Source organism: Leucoraja erinacea, chromosome 33 (assembly GCF_028641065.1).
Source record: "Leucoraja erinacea ecotype New England chromosome 33, Leri_hhj_1, whole genome shotgun sequence".
Lineage (NCBI taxonomy): Eukaryota > Metazoa > Chordata > Chondrichthyes > Rajiformes > Rajidae > Leucoraja > Leucoraja erinaceus.
Window position 1 is genome coordinate 4,956,573 of NC_073409.1, and position 16,794 is coordinate 4,973,366.

Below are 16,794 nucleotides of genomic sequence, written 5' to 3' on the forward strand. Positions count from 1 at the left end.
TAGGTGAATCCCAATGTCCACAATTGGGTAGAGGTGAACCAATACAGCACAGGGAAAGATTTAACAAACCCTTAAACAAATAGTTAAACAGTGTGGAAACTGGCCCTTCGCCCCAACTTGCCCTCACTGACCAACATGTCCCATATACACTAGTCCCACTTGCCTGCATTTGCTCATATCCCTCTGAACCTGTCCTATCCATGTACCTGCTCATTATTCTGGTTACTCATTTTATCTTAAAATGTTTCCAAAAAAAAATCTCCTCATAAAATGTCTCAAGACGTTGTGCATTTATTTGAAGTATGGTGACTATTACATCAAGTTGTTATGGTGAGGAATAAGACTGATGGCCAGATAGTCTGCCTAGGTGGTTTTGGCTAGAGGAAGGAATCTTGGACAGCATTGCTTACCCCTTTGAGCAAAGTTGCATGTGCGAGTCAATGTCTACTTTAAAAGTTAAATTAGTATATGCATTTGCCATAGTCTGTGAGAAATGCTGTACTAATGTCCATTCCATCTCTTGGACTTGCTGCATGTACCTAGATATGAAAGCACATATTAATCCTCGTAGATATAAGAGTTGGGAACAGCCAAGTTCCTAAGTCCAAGCAAAATATCTTCCATAAAGTTCAAGAGCCCCACTAGAAAATGGTTGGAACCAGGCCTGACGGAAATTGCTTCTGTGTTTTGCTCTTTTACTTTAATTTGCAATAATTCAAACAAATCAGACACAGACATCTTATCAATGGCACCTTGTATATCAAGGATATTGGTCACCATTCTCGTTAATTCTTGTTATCTAAAGAAAGTAAGATCAACTCTGATAAAGATTTGGATAGGCTGTCAAGTTGGCTGTAGTTTCAGCCAGCGTTATATATTAAATTATCCAATGCCACTGGGCTAGGGTTTCCTTTCCCAACCACAAATTCTTTTCTCGACTATCATAGATCATTTCTCATCCTCTTATTTTTCATTAACTGGCGGAAATATGTTAACTGTTTCATTTGCAAAGACAACCCAAGAATCTCTGCATCGTTAAACAAATCTAAAGATAATATGGATATCATGCACTTGCATTCATTTTCTGTAATGCAGACTAAATAAATTGACAGAAATATGCAAGACTTATGCATATAACCAATCATTTAAGAACCTGAAGAACCCCTACCCAAAACGTCACTTATCCATGTTCTCCAGAGATGCTACTGCTGACTTACTCCAGCATTTTGTCTTTTTTAGTAAATCATAGAAACATAGAAAATAGGTGCAGGAGTAGGACATTCGGCCCTTCGAGCCTGCACCGCTATTCAATATGATCATGGCTGATCATCCAACTCAGTATCCTGTACCTGCCTTCTCTCCATGCCCCCTGATCCCTTTAGCCACAAGGGCCACATCTGCGGTTCAATCTTTCTCCACTCATTTATAGTCAGTTTAACAAGCAACTTAGTAACATGTCATGTTAAGGGCAGCACAGAGGCACAGCTGGTAGAGCTGCTGCCTCATTGCCCCAGTGAACCGGGTTTGACCCTGACTTCAGAGGCATTCTCTGTGTGGAGCTTAATTAGCGAGAAGTTTGAGTTTGTGTGTTTGTGACGGCGTGGGTCTCCTCCGGGTGCTCTGGTTTCATCCTACATCACAACGACAAGCGAGTTTGCAGGTTAATTAGTCTCTGTCAGATTGCCACGTGTGTGGGGAGTGGATGAGAAAACGGGATAACATAGCACTGGTGTTCACGAGTGATCGATGGTCAGCGTGGACTCAGTGGGATGAAGGGCCTGTTCCCACGCTGTATCTCTAAACTAAGCTGATATACAAAACCAAACTATCCCACGTTTTAATTAGTCTTCAGGTCATAATAAAGTAATCTGCACCTTTCTAGACCGCCTTCTAGACCGCTAAGATCTACTGAAACCAATCTGTTAGTGATTCCCAGAGTAAATACAAAACATAGGAAAGCAGGATTTAGTTACTATGCAACAAATAGCTGGAATAAACTTCCTGAAGATTTAAGGCTTGCCTCAACTTTGACCACTTTTAAAACAAGACTGAAAACTTTTATGTTTACTTTAGCTTTCAGCTAAATCTTAACTACATTGCACTTTTAACTTTTGCACTTTTAATAATGCATTTTTAATTTTGCTTTTCTTTTCTTTTAATTCTTCTATTTTATTTCATTTTATTATTTCATTTTATTGTATGACATGTTTTTATGTGAAGCACTTTGAGACTGCCTCGTGTATGAAATGTGCTACATAAATAAAGTTGCCTTGCCTTGCCTTTAGAAATATATTCATAAAGATGCAATTATAAATATTTGTAATACTAAATGAAAATACTAAAAAGGCACAAAATATTCCTTATTTGGTCATCCAAATAATTGGGTAGAAATGTTTAAGAATTATAAAGGCTCAGGTTTAACAATCTTAACAAGACATTGATATTATAATGACGATATTATGATTGTCATATGTATTGCAATGGAACAATATTCTTACTTGCAGCAGCATACTCGGTCTGTAAAAACAGTAAAAACTAAATAGATACCAATAACAGTAACTTGATCTGTGAGTGGAAAGTGTAGATCGAGTAAATAAATACATCTGCGCTATAACTGGTCCTGAAATTCTGAGTACACACAAAATATGAAAACACTTTATCTTATTTTCTCAGCAACAGCACCATCTACTGCCAATGAAAAGGGACTTGCAATCAAATATCTGTCTCACACCCTGTGACTTACACTCTGCCTCACCCAGATATTACACACGTCAGTTTTTGGATCGAGCACCTATTGATTTTAATGAATGCAGTATTTGCACCTTCTCAAACAGAACCCTCGAGACTCCAACCCATTATCTCCGATGTACAGAGTTTGCAGCTATTGTGCAGGAAGGAACTGCGGATGCTGGTTTGCACTGAAGGGAGACACAGAATGCTGGAGTAACTCAGCTGGACGGGCAGCATCTGTGGATAGAAGGAATGGGTGATGTTTTGGGTCAAGACCCTTCGTCAGACCTCTAAGTACAGCTATTGTCATGGTGGTGCAGCGATAGAGTTGTTGCCTTACAGCAAAATGCACCAGAGATCCGGGTTCGACCCCAACTACGAGTGCTGTCTGTATGGAGTTTGTACGTTCTCCCCATGATCTGGGTGGGTTTTCTCCGAGATCTTCGGTTTCCTCCCACACTCCAAAGACGTGCAGGTTTGTAGGTTAATGGGCTTGATAAAAAATGTAAATTTGTCCAAGTTGGCGATATGCAGAGTACTGCCCTGCCGACTACAAAATTCAGATGGTTGAGTTCGAAACTGATTGTATCTGGGTATCTGATCCGTTTGGATGGCATGCAAAACAAAGCTTTTCACTGTACCTTGGTATAAATAGCATTAAGAAACCTCAACCTGATTTCATTGGGAGGTGCAGTTAATAAACAAGACGTTTTCCACTACCAGTGTGTTCACATATTTCACCCCTCTACCTGTGACAATAATAAACCTAAACTTACAATTTCAATTTTGGAAACCCTCTGGAGGAGTTAATACTTTTCTTATTATAGAACTACGTACAAGATGGTGGCAGAATGTGGCAAGTCAGCGTGTGGGTCTCTGATGAAGATCTATTATCATCTGATACAATCGTTCTCCTCCTTCAAACGATTGCACCCGAGTTTGGCTTGATTGTATGTATGTGTAACATTATCTTATTTGACTGGATAGGCATGAAAAACGAAGCATTTCACTGTACCTCGGTACACTTGACTATAATAAATCTAAACCTACAATACAGTTTTTTCTTTCACAATCTCAGACTGAAGAAGGGTCCCGACCCGAAGTGTCATCTGTCCATTCCCTCCACAGATGCTGCCTGACCTGCTGAATTCCTCCAGCACCTTGCGTTTTGCTCAAGATTCCAGCATCTAGTTCTTTGTGCCTCTATTGTTCTGCTCAACCTTTTATTGTCGGTTGCTATAGTTCTCACTTTTTTTGTTTGTCCTCAATTTATTTTCCCCACCTGTTTTTATAAAGACATCCTTTGCTGTATTCGGAATAGATCTTCAAGCCTACCACTAACCTTAACCACCTAGTGTGCATTCACATTGTGGCCTCTTTAATGTTGTTAATAGTTGGTTTGTCCATCCAATTAATCCTTCCTCCTGACTGGGAAATATTTTTGCTGAGACTCATAAATTATTTCCAAATTTGCCAGTGCTCGCCTACCGTCTGGTCTGCTAAAATAAAAAAATAAAAAACAAAGTGCTGGAGTAGCTTAGCGGGTTGGGCAGCAGCTCTGGAGAACATGGATAGGTGACATTTCAGGTTGGATGTGTCGACTTTACTTCAGATACAGTGCGGAAACAGGACCTTCGGCACACCAGGTCCTTGCCGATCACGACTAACACCACCCTACACGCTAGGGGCAACTTGCAATTTTAACAATTAACCTACAAACCTACATTCTTTGGAACGTGGGAGAAAATTGGAGCATCCGGAGAAAAGGGAAAAATGGGACTGAGGAATGGGAGGTGAGTATATGAAAGTGGAGAAAGGAGCAGGGTGATTGAGTGGGGATGGGAGATGTATTTTCACACCAGGATGAGAGCGGAGGGGAAGAGAAAAGAGAGATGGGGTAGGGAATTAGAACTTGAAATTGGAGAATTCACTGTGCATACCATTGTCATCTACCCAAGCAGAATATATACTGCTGGTCTTCCAGTTTGGGTGTGGCTTTATCTGGGTTTCACCCTGAATCTTAAATAGGCAATCAACTATTGTTCCAGATTTTAGTTTAGGTTAGAGATGTATTCATTTTGCAAACCACAATATTCACTGCCTTCTCCAATTTAACAAGCGCATAATGCCATCAACACCTCAACCACGATGCGTAGGAAAGAACTGCAGATGCTGGTTTAAATCGAAGGTAGACACAAAATACTGGAGTAACTCAGCGGGACAGGCAGCATCTCTGTTGAGAAGGAATGGGTGACGTTTCGGGTCGAGACATTTCTTCATACTGAGGTAGGGTCTCTCAGTTTCAATAGACAATAGGTGCAAGAGTAGGCCATTCAGCCCTTCGAGCCAGCACCGCCATTCAATGTGATCTTGGCTGATCATCCCCAATCAGTACCCCGTTCCTGCCTTCTCCCCATAACCCCTGACTCCGCTATTTTTAAAAGCCCTATCTAGCTCTCTCTTGAAAGCATCCAGAGAACCGGCCTCCACTGCCCTCTGAGGCAGAGAATTCCACAGACTCACCACTCTCTGTGAGAAAAAGTGTTTCCTTGTCTCTGTTCTAAATGGCGTACTCCGTATTCTTAAACTGTGGCCCCTGGTTCTGGATTCCCCCAACACCGAGAACACGTTTCTACCTCTAGCGTTTCCAAGCCCTTAACAATCTTATATGTTTCGATGAGATCCCCTCTCATCCTTCTAAACTCCAGAGTGTACAAGCCCAGCTCTCTCAGCTGGGAGAATATCCATTCTCTCAGCATACGACAGTCCCGCCATCCCGGGTATTAACCTTGGAAATCTACGCTGCACTCCCTCAATAGCAAGAATTGTAAACCTACGCTGCACTCCCTCAATAGCAATCCCACATTCCAAAGACGTGCAGGTTTGTAGGTTAATTGGCTTTGGTAAGAATTGTAGATTGTCCCCGGTGTGTGTAGGAAAGCGCTAATGTACGGGGCGATCGCTGGTCGTCACGGACCCAGTGGACCGATGGGCCCGTTTCCGCGCTGTATCGCAAAACTAAACCTAAAACTATGACAAACCGATCCAGGACAACCAGTCATGGAATTAGGAATGAAGAACTGAAGATAGGACGCGAACTTGAGGAAGATACCTTCATTTCAAGTCAAACGTTGGTTTTCTCACCTAGGGTTCCACCCATTGCCATGGCAGCAGACATCTGGCCAAGGAGCTCGGGGGAGGGTTTGACTGCACCCAAGGTGGCAGCCAGCCCACCAGCTACGCCAATCATGCCCAACGCGTTACCCAATCTGGCCGTTTTCTGTGTTGAAAGGCCGGCCAATGCACCAACGCAGCAGAGACCTGAACCGAGGTACATCATCTGCAAGAGCAAAAAATATATTACGTTGCAATAATATTTATCGGGCATAATAGTAACAGAGTCCATATGAATCACTGAATCAGAGTCATAGTCACACAGCATGGAAACAGGCCGTTCGGCCCATGCCAACCAAGATGCCCCATCTAAGCGAGTCCCATTTGTCAGCGTTTGGCCCATTGCCCTTTGAACACATCCTATCCATATTTCTCTAAACGTCTTTTAAAAGCCAAAATTACATCCACTTGGGATGAATTGGGATAACAGTGTTTTGTAATTCTACTAGATAATTGAATGATGGCTTCCATTTTAACAGTAAACTGCATCGTTCCATGAGTAGCTAACAACTGGGAACAAATGTCAAAGCAAACAGAATTAAAATACATCAGGTTTCTGCTTCACCACAGCTCGTATCACCAGAACGGATGTGGTTTTACACACAAAGGGTGGAGGGTCTACGGAAAAAGCTGCCAAAGGAGGTCGTTGAGGCAGGGATTATCCCAACAGTTAGACAGTTATATGGATAGGATGGGTTTGGAGGGATATGGGCCAAATGCGGGCAGGTGGGACTAGTGTAGCTAGGACATGTTGGGCAGTGTGGTCAAGTTGGGTCGAAGGGCCCGTTTCCACGATGTTTGACTATGACTAACAGCTATTGAAAAGAACAAATGTAGCAATTTCACACTAATGTTACCAGTCTCATCAAGATAGTCATGATGGTATGGGCTTAGGACAAGTTAATTTTATCTGGTAGAGAACTAAAGTACTCTTACAGTACAAGCACTCCAGTGCAGCCTTTAAACTGGTTAAATCAATTTGACCATTAATATAGTTAAGCATTTTAATTCTTAACGGAGCCACAAGGAACTGAAGAGGCTGGAATCTTGAGCAAAACAAAGTTTCGGGTTGGGATCTTTCTTCGGACTGACTGTGAGAGAGAAACTGAAGACAAAAGGGTCGAGACCTTCTTCAAGACTGAGTCAGGTGAGTGGGAAACTAGAGGCAAGGAAAAGTACAGAACAAATCAGAGCCGTCACTGAAGGCCCAGGAGCCCACAATGGTCCATTGTTGGCTGTGGAGGAGGTGAAACCTTATTGTACGTCAGAGATAATGGGCTGGAATCTACAGGGTTTAAGAAGGAACTGCAGATGCTGGAGAATCAAAGGTACACAAAAAAGCTGGAGAAACTCAGTGGGTGCAGCAGCATCTATGGAGCGAAGGAAGAAGGGTTTCAGCCCGAAACGTTGCCCATTTCCTTCGCTCCATAGATGCTGCTGCACCCGCTGAGTTTCTCCAGCTTTTTTGTGTACCTTGGAATCTACAGGGTCTTGTTTGAGTATTGTATGAATTAAAATCAAGACCAGTCTGAAGAAGGGACCCAACCCGAAAAGTCATCTGTCCATTCCCACCACAGATGCTGCCTAACCCGTTGAGTTCCTCCAGCACTTTGTTTTTTGCCCATTATTTAACAGTTTTAAAGTGTGTCCCCCCCAAGCAATTTAAGCAGAATTCTGAAAATTAAATCCCCGATGGCTTACGTGCTGGATAAGATTGTCGGAAAATAAAAGAGAGAAGGATAATTTGTACAATTGTGAATTTTGTTCCATTTACACACAAGACGCTGAAAACAAAGGGGGACCTGGTGTGGGGTGGGGGGAGAGGAGGGCACCGAGAACAAAGGTGGAACCATTGGGAACTACATGATCGTCATGATGGTATGGGCTTTGGACAAGTTAATTTTATCTGGTAGAGAACTATTCATGTAAAGTACTCTTACGTGGAATAACTTTGTCCGCGTCCTTTACGTGTGACTCTTTGCATACCTTGTGTGTGCCTTGTGTACCTTGTGTATGCAGAACAGAGACAGTGTGACTCATTCCTTCCTTCACGTATTGTGAAGATGCCGTGAACCAAAACACACAATGTGCTGAATAACACAGGCTGAAGTAAGCTGGCACTGGCAATGAAGAGAAGGGAAGGAAACGCAACCTGCTCGATGTTGTATCCGCTGGCCAAAGTAGCTCCGTAGCCACCAACAAACACTGCACCAGGCAGCATGTACAGGTAGTTGTACTCAGGCGGGTCTGTGGGTCGTTTAAACATGTCCAACATCCGTTGCGTAATGGTGAAGCCGCCTGTAATAGCACATTTACAAAATAGACGTTTAATTCCGGTGCCTGCAGTGAAAGGAAGCATCTGGCAAGTGAAGAATAATTAACAGGGTGACAATAACATCGCTACCAGTGGAGGCATTAAAGCAAACTACTTCCATTCGAAGCTTTTAAAAACATTTCACATCACTGAATAAAGTTATGTTGGAAGGATCTGCAGATGCAGGCGTACACTGTAGATAGACACAAAGTCTATAGGCGGTCACGGTGGTGCAGCGGTAGAGTTGCTGCCCTACATCGAATGCAGCGCCGGGCTCGATCCCGACTACGGGTGCCGTCTGAACGGAGTTCGTACGTTCTCCCCGTGACCTGCGTGGGTTTTCTCCGGGATCTTCGGTTTCCTTCCACACCCCAAAGACGTACAGGTTTGTAGGTTCATTGGCTTGGTCAATGTACAAATTGTTCCTTGTGGGTGTAGGATGGCGTTAATGTGCGGGGATCACTGGTTGGCACAGACCCGGTGGGCCGAAGGGCCTGTTTCTGCACCGTATCTCTGAACTAAAATGCTGGAGTAACTCAGCGGGACAGACAGCATCTCAGGTGCCCTACAGGAGTTTGCATGTTCTCCCTGTGACCAAGTGGGTTCCCTCCGGGTGCTGTGGCTTCCACCCACATTCCAAATAAATACGCAGTGAAGAAGAGGAAACGTAATCCCTTGAGTTAGCGATGCAAGAAAGACGGTCCAATATTGGATTGAGGGGGCGAAGTCTCGAATCAATTGCTCACATTCACTCACATTGATCACAGTAATGCTCTTTCCAACCCACCTGCTATGTTAATCGATGATATAAACGCAGCCAACAGGGCAAGAGTTTGGGGTGCGCCTGACGGCAAGTAACCTCCTCCCATTAGGACCAGACCACCCACTGCTGTAAGTCCTAAAAATTGGAGCACAAGAGCAAATTACAATCTGGAAAAACATTTGTCTCCAGTTTTAAACAATTTACCAAACAGTATAGAGGCCTGGATAGAGTGAACGTTAGGACGATGTTTCCACCTGTGGGAGAGTCTACGACCAGAGGCCACAGCCTCAGAATAAAAGGATGTACCTTTAGAAAGGAGACAAGGAGGAATTTCTTTAGTCAGAGGGTGGTGAATCAGTGGAATTCATTGCCACAGAAGGCTGTGGAGGCCAAGTCAATGGATATTTTTGCCGGAGATTGAAAGATTCTTGATTAGTACGGGCGTCAGGGGTTATGGGGCGAAGGCAGGAAAATGGAGTTGAGAGGGAGAGATAGATCAGTCACGATTAAATGGCAGAGTAGACTTGATGGGCTGAATGGCCTAATTCTGCTCTCTGAACGTATGAACTCAAGTCAAAGTTGTAAAGAATTTAGATCAAAGGGTTTATATTATTAGCCCCACAGAAGGAAACATGCCAACTAACATATACAAATCATACTTTCAATGAACAAAAAGTCATTTGTTCACAATTGCACCGGTCTTGTCGGCATTTCATCCCGGTTCTCCGGGGATCATGGCTCTTCTCCGGGGTTCATGCCTCAGCTCAGGTCGGGCCCTTTTGATTAGAGTCCTTGCACTATATTGTCACTATGCAAACTACTCACCGGAGATGGCATTGGTGACCGACATGAGTGGCGAGTGGAGAGATGGCGAAACGCCCCACACTGTGTGATAGCCCACGATGCCCGCCAGTCCAAACGTGGTGACCATCTGGGTGAAAGCAGCGTTTGGAGCACCTATTCCCAGTCCCAGCGTTCCAGCCACACCTGGGAACCAACATTAGTGCTCTGTCAGTAACAGATTGTGATTCAACTAACGGCACAAATATTGATGAAAACTGATGAAAAGTAATAACAATACAGATATCGTCTCTACACAGAAGAGGTGTGCCAGCATTGCATACACCTTCATTATTAATAATGTGTACAAAGGAACTGCTGGTTTATACTGAAGATATACACTAAATGCTGCGGTAACTCAGCGGGTCAGGGTGCATCGCTGGAGAAAAGGCATAGGTGACATTTCGGGTCAGAATCCTTCTTCACACTTCAGAGTCTGAAGAAGTTAGATAGAGCTCTCGGGGCTAGTGGAGTCAAGGGATATGGGGAGAAGGCAGGCACGGTTTATTGATTGGGGACGATCAGCCATGATCACAATGAATGGCGGTGCTGGCTCGAAGGGCCGAATGGCCTCCTCCTGCACCTATTTTCTATGTAATGTCACTGGGGAAACTGGACCACTGTCTCTCTAAATGTAAAGAACATTAACATTCTTGTTTTCTTACCTGCTGTGTAGATACTGGCAGAGGTCATTGTCGTCGTGAAAGGAGAAACTACGGGCTTCTTGTCGCCTTCGGCCGCAGGTTTTGGTTTGTCAGGCGCGCTCACTGGGACATTTAATGGCTGGGGTGCTGGAAACAGGTTTTTGCCTTCCTGAGTACACAAAGTGTTAAATCTTCACAATTCCATCCCTTTTAAATGAGAATCAATTAATAATACTTTTAATTCTCGCGCAAAATTTATTTCGGGTCAGAGTTGTACAGCACGGAAACAGGCCCTTCGGCCCACCTTGTCAATGCTGACCAAGCTTTTTTGGATAACATACTTTATGGTCCAAATTCAGTAAGTGGCTCAATCTAAAATAACTTGCAAGAACATAAATATTTTTAACGTGGCAAAACTCACAAAGTAATCATTGAATCCTGCAGATATTTCATTGCCAATACATACCTGCATTACTACAGTGCCTCTGATAACGTGGTCCATTGTGCCATAGTTAAATTCCTCCTTGGGCTCATAGTAAAAGTATTCCTTGTCGGCACTGATCGCCTTCAACAGCTTCAGCACGTTGTTTGAGTATAGGGTGCTGGCCTGTGTGGCCATTCGGCTTGGCAGGTCAGTATAACCGACATGGGTCACTCCCTGGCGGGGGCAGAGAGAACAGAGTTAGCAAGGTCATGCTGACAGCTTACCAGAAAAAAAAAATCTATTTCTTCTTTAGACCAGATAAGCGCTTCACACTCTTAAACCCCTGTCCCATGGTACGAGTTCATTCCAAGAGTTCTCCCGAGTTTGCCCCGATTCGAACTCGGAGATTTACGGTAATGGCCACCCGTCGGTACTCGGGGCTCTCGTGGACATTTTTCATCATGTTGAGAAATCTTCACGAGTCTTCCCGTGCTTACCTGCCGTTAGCGAGTCTTCCCGAGTACCTGCCGTTAGCGCTAAGAGACGAGCTCCGACGTACCCGCTACGTTCATTCTCCGTGCTTTCGAGTTTTTTTTTTTAAACTCGGGAGAGTTCTTGGAATGAACTCGTACCGTGGGACAGGGCTATTACATAGAACAGTACAGCACATGACTATGGACCCAAAATGCTGGAATAACTCAGCGGATCAGACATCATCTTTAGGCTAGGAGGGAGAGACAGATCAGCCTTGATTGAATGGCAGAGTAGACTTGATGGGTCTAATTCTACTCCTATTCCTTTATGACATGAACATCTCTGGATATAATGGATAGGTGGCATTTTCAGGTCGAGACCCTTCTTCAGACTGAAACGTCGCCTATTCCTTTTCTCCAGAGCTGCTGCTCCCTGTCCCACTGAGTTACTCCAGCATTTTGTGTCTATCTTCAGTGTAAACCAACATCTACAGTTCCTTCCTATACAGCACAAGAACAGGCCCATCTGCCCACAATGTCCATGGCAAACATAATGCCAGATTAACATTGACAAGGAACTGCAGTTGCTGGTTTATGGTAAGAGGCAAAGTGCTGGAGTAGCTTAATGTAGGTATGTTACAAAACCTACCTGAATCGCCATTGGGAATCTGCCCTCAGCCATGTCGGCGATTTTGGCGCTGTTTGGAGGGGGCGGGTTTAAAACGCGATTTTTACTAGGCTGTACTAATCGCACATGTTCAGCCTAGTAAATCATTAACGAAAAATCGCTGCAAGACCCGGTCGCAAAAGGTATTATTAGTTTTATAGGCCTCGATAATATAGTTATAATAGTCTTAAAATTACTGTTTTATTCCGCGACCTCTCGCAGCCCCAGGGTTTTATAGAGCAAACAATTAAAGGTATGTACCTTATTTTTACATTAAATGGGGCATATATATAACCCTGTAATTAAAGTTATCTATTGCGAATAGTTTATTTTGGGCTTTTTATATCCCGTAGTATTTTTCTCGGCATTTGAGGGCACTAATCTAGCGCGCTGTCAACATTCTAAACCAGCGCGTTCACAGAAACCCACTGGAAAGTCGATTTAAATGGGCATTTATTTACAGCAATTGAACACTAAATTCCTTCCATTTGGCCTATAAATTAATGTAAATTAGATATAAAAATCATGTTATATTGTGAATTATTTGTGAATAATCTTTGGACACTTAGGCTATTTAAAAATGTTAATCTTTCCTTAAGAAATGGCCTGTTGACTATCCAAGATCACAGCTTTTTTGTAATGTCCATTGAAAATCAATAGGGAACAGGATGCTAATTTCCGAGTATGAAAATGGCCATAACTTTTTTAATACTTGAGATATGAAAGTGAATTTGGTGTCAAATTAAACTTATTGTTATGCTTTATCTGATGGGATAAATTGCAGACTTGATTTTTAAAATCTCAAAATTTTGTAACATTGCTACTTAATGGGTCAGGCAACATCTGTGGAGAACATGGAGAGGTGATGTTTGGGGTCAGGGCCCTTTTTCAGTCACCACTGTCTGAGCAAGTGTCTGTATAAGGTTGCTGACTGCTAATCCCCTCTGTCTTCATGTGATCCATGTCCCTCCATTCCCTGTATATCCAAGTGCTTATCTCAAAGCCTCAAATGCCACTACCATCATTTCTTCCTCCACCACCACCCTTGGCAGCACATTGCAGGCACCCACCTCTGTGCAAATTAAAAAGGTTGCCCCACACATCTACTTTACACTTTGCCCCCGTCAACTTAAAGGTATGCCCTCACGGGATAAGTCGTGAAGGTGGGTGAGACCAAAGGATCCAGCGTGGGGGAACCGTTGTGAGGGGGGCGGGGAACAATTAAGGACATAGCGTGGGATACTTTGTAACTTTGTCGATGCCCTTTATGTGGTGACCCTTTGCATACCTTGGGTAGGCAAAACAAAGAACATCACTGTGTCTTGTCACATGTGACAATAAAGTATCATTCATTCATTCACTCTAGTCTTAAGACACTTCCACTAAGGGCACAGTCTAATGGGCCTGTCCCACCTCGGCAATTTTTTGGGCGACTACAAGCGACTGCCGCTAAATTTCCAACATGTTCAAAAATATTCGGCGACAGTGGCGACAATTTTTGCCGTCGTGTGCTGATGCAGGTGCTGTCACCTGGTGTCATTGGTGAAATCCATTAAAACTAGTCCCTGGCAGTCGCCTAAAGAGTCGCCTAAGTGGGACAGGCCCTTAAGCCTCTCATGACTCTTCAAAACTACTTTTTAATGACTAACCTTATGAACATAGACTTCTTCAGGTTTTGTTGTAGCCACGTTTCCACCAGCCTCGGAGGCCAGATCAACGATGACAGAACCATCCTTCATTGTTTCCACCATGTCCTTGGTGATAAGTACTGGTGCCTGCTTCCCTGAAAACCCACACATCAGGTAGTATTAGCACCACGTTAACTAGTCGTCCTTCCTTTTACCTTTAAGAAAGAACTGGACATGCTGGTAAATCAAAGGTAGGCACAAAATGCTGGAGTAACTCAGCGGGTGAAGCAGCATCTACGAAGCAAAGGAATTGGTGACATTTCAGGTCAAGACGAAGAAACGTCCCCAATTCCTTCGCTCCATAGATGCTGCCTCACCCGCTGAGTTACTCCAGTATTTGTGTCTACCTTCCTTTACCTTTCCTGCATGTGACTGCAGGATTGTGCCTAAGCATAAGTACGTCGACCAGTCTGAAGGAGGATCCTGGCCCTGAAACTTTGCCTGTCCTTTCCCTCCACAGATGCTGCCTGACCCACTGAGTTTAGTTTAGTTGGAAACAGGCCCTTCAGCCCACAGAGTCCAGGACACCCACAGTTCACACAAGTTCCATTCCCTACACACTTGGGCAACTCAGAGACCAATGAACATACAAACCTAAAAGTTATGTTACTAAAACGTTACTAAGTGTGTACCAATGGAAAGTGTAGATGGTTATGCATGCAACCATATATGTAACTACCTCATTAGCATATTGTCCCTCCCACATTCTATAGTATAACTGTGGTATCTGCATGTTCCCTCCCTGTTAGGTTCCAGTACGTGTGTAGACCAGTTGTGGTTAGTACTGGAACGTGTGTAATTAGTGTCTGAATAAAGACTTAGTTAAAGGACTATGGACAACGTCTAGTTTCCTTTACATGGTGTCAGAAGTGGGATACAGAAAGCAATGATAATGAGCGCAGCATTCCTTCAACATGTCTGGGTTATATTTTAGAACCTTAGTCATTGCCAGGCCAATGGAAGCTAAATGTGTATTTGCTTATTTCTCTTAGGGCAGCACGGTGGAGTTGCTGCCTTACAGCGCCAGGGTGCCGGCTTCGATCCCAACTACGGGTGCTGTCTGTACAGAGTTTGTACATTCTCCCCGCGACCTGCGTGGGTTTTCTCAGAAATCTTTGTTTTCCTCCCGCACTCCAAAGACGTACAGGTTTGGAGGTTAATTGGTTTGCTACAAATGTAAAGTTGTCCCTAGTGTGTGTAGGATAGTGTTAATGTGCGGGGATCGCTGGTCGGCGCCAACTTGGTTGGCCGAAGGGCCTGTCTATGCGTTGTATCTCTAAACTAAACTGGACTAAGCAAAATGTACGAACCAGCTTCACAAAGGAGGAAGTTTGATTCTAAATATTGCACTTTGATTTGAACAAATTTAAAATGTTCCATGCATCTGGGGCAGCACGGTGGCGCAGCGGTAGAGTTGCTGCCTCACAGCGCCAGAGACCCGGGTTCGATCCTGACTACGGGTGCTGTCTATGTGGGGTTTGTATGTTCTCCCTGTGCTGTGGCAGCTTGGGCTTCCTCCCAATGACGTGCAGGTTTGTAGGTTAGTCGGCTTATGTAAATTGTCCCTAGTGTGTAGGATAGAACTAGCGTGAGAGGGTGGCCAGTGGTCGGCATGGGATCGATGGGCCGAAGGACCAATTTCCATGCTGTATCTCCACACTTAATCTTTTGGGAAAACCCAAACTCTTAAAGAGATTTTGCAAAGTAGAACGTCAAGATGGTGAGTACATCACACACACAGCTTTTGATATTTAAAGTTGTCATTACCTGGAATAAGTGCAGTTGTGATGATGATATCCACGTCTTTGCACTGTTTGGCAAACAGTGCCATTTCAGCTTCAATAAATTCTTTTGACATCACTTTAGCATATCCACCAGTCCCTTCTCCAGATTCCTTCACATCCACACTGAGAGGTTCTGCTCCAAAAGATTTAAACTGCTCCAGGGCTGCATCTCTATACAAGGATTGGACAAGACGGACCGACTTAAGTCAACTGGTTATAAAACACAATTGGGCTGGAATAATGTGCAGGAAAGAACTGCAGATGCTACTTCATTGGAGACCCTTAGGACTATCTTTGATTAGACATCACTGGACTTTATCTTGCATTAAATGTTATTCCCTTTATCATGTATCTGTACACTGTGGACAGTGTACGGCTAAATTGCCTTTCCACTGACTGGTTAGCATGCAACAAAAGCTTGTCACTGTATCTTGGTACACGTAACAATAAACTAAACTCCCACTCAAAAATTGGATCAGATTTACGTAGGAATAATGTAAATAGGTGGTTGATGGTCAGTATGGACTCAATGGGCCAAAGGGCCTCTTTTATTGACTATGATTAATTGTTTTGGAAACTAGATTAACTCAGAAGTGACTCTAGATGCCCCCAATTAAGAAAACAATGCAAATCAACCATGCTGACCTTTTAGAAGTTTTTAGTGTCGTTTAGTTTGGTTTAGAGATACAGCGTGGAATCAGGCCCTTCAGCCCACCGAGCCCTCATCGACCAGTAATCCCGTACACTCGTACTATCCTACACACTAGGGACAATTTACAATTTTACCAAAGCCATTTAACCGACAAACCTGCACGTCTTTGGAATGCGAGAGGAAACTGGAAAACCCACACGGTCACGGGGAGAACGTAAAAAAGTCCGTACAGCCAGCACCCGTAGTCAGGATTGAACCCGGGCCCCTGCGACTCTAAGGCAGCAACTCTACCGCTGTGCCACAGTGCCCCCCCAAACGTTCTTACACATTTTGGAGTGCGGCATTCAGACTGAAAAAAAACCTATTTGATGGACTTTCTGTAAAAATAATTACCTCGTGTCAAAACCCCGGACGATGGCTCCAAGTGATTTTGCCGCTCCAGCAGCTGCTAATCCAGCAACACCCCCTCCGATGACCAAGACCTTGTGTTGGCAACGGGAGAAAACCACAAGGAAACAAAACAAGAATTACAGTTGGTTCAGTTAACGTGATGGCAAATCAATGTTCCTCCACGGCTGTACTTCAGTTGCCTAAAGAAGCTCTGAACTGCATGGACTATTATTGCACTATTATTGTTTGTT

General features: G+C 43.8%; 1 protein-coding gene across 2 annotated transcripts in view; it reads right to left on the minus strand.

Moving 5' to 3' along the window:
* Positions 1–16,794, minus strand: part of LOC129712568 (NAD(P) transhydrogenase, mitochondrial-like) — a 55,428-nt gene that overhangs the window by 23,883 nt on the left and 14,751 nt on the right. For both annotated transcript variants that reach the window (XM_055661076.1, XM_055661075.1), the window contains exons 6-14: positions 16,547–16,635; positions 15,485–15,672; positions 13,679–13,812; positions 10,932–11,123; positions 10,487–10,634; positions 9,807–9,968; positions 9,006–9,116; positions 8,057–8,202; positions 5,875–6,070 (exon numbers count right to left, since the gene is read on the minus strand). In XM_055661076.1, coding sequence (XP_055517051.1) covers positions 5,875–6,070; positions 8,057–8,202; positions 9,006–9,116; positions 9,807–9,968; positions 10,487–10,634; positions 10,932–11,123; positions 13,679–13,812; positions 15,485–15,672; positions 16,547–16,635 — 1,366 coding nt within the window. The remainder of the gene's footprint in view (positions 1–5,874; positions 6,071–8,056; positions 8,203–9,005; positions 9,117–9,806; positions 9,969–10,486; positions 10,635–10,931; positions 11,124–13,678; positions 13,813–15,484; positions 15,673–16,546; positions 16,636–16,794) is intronic.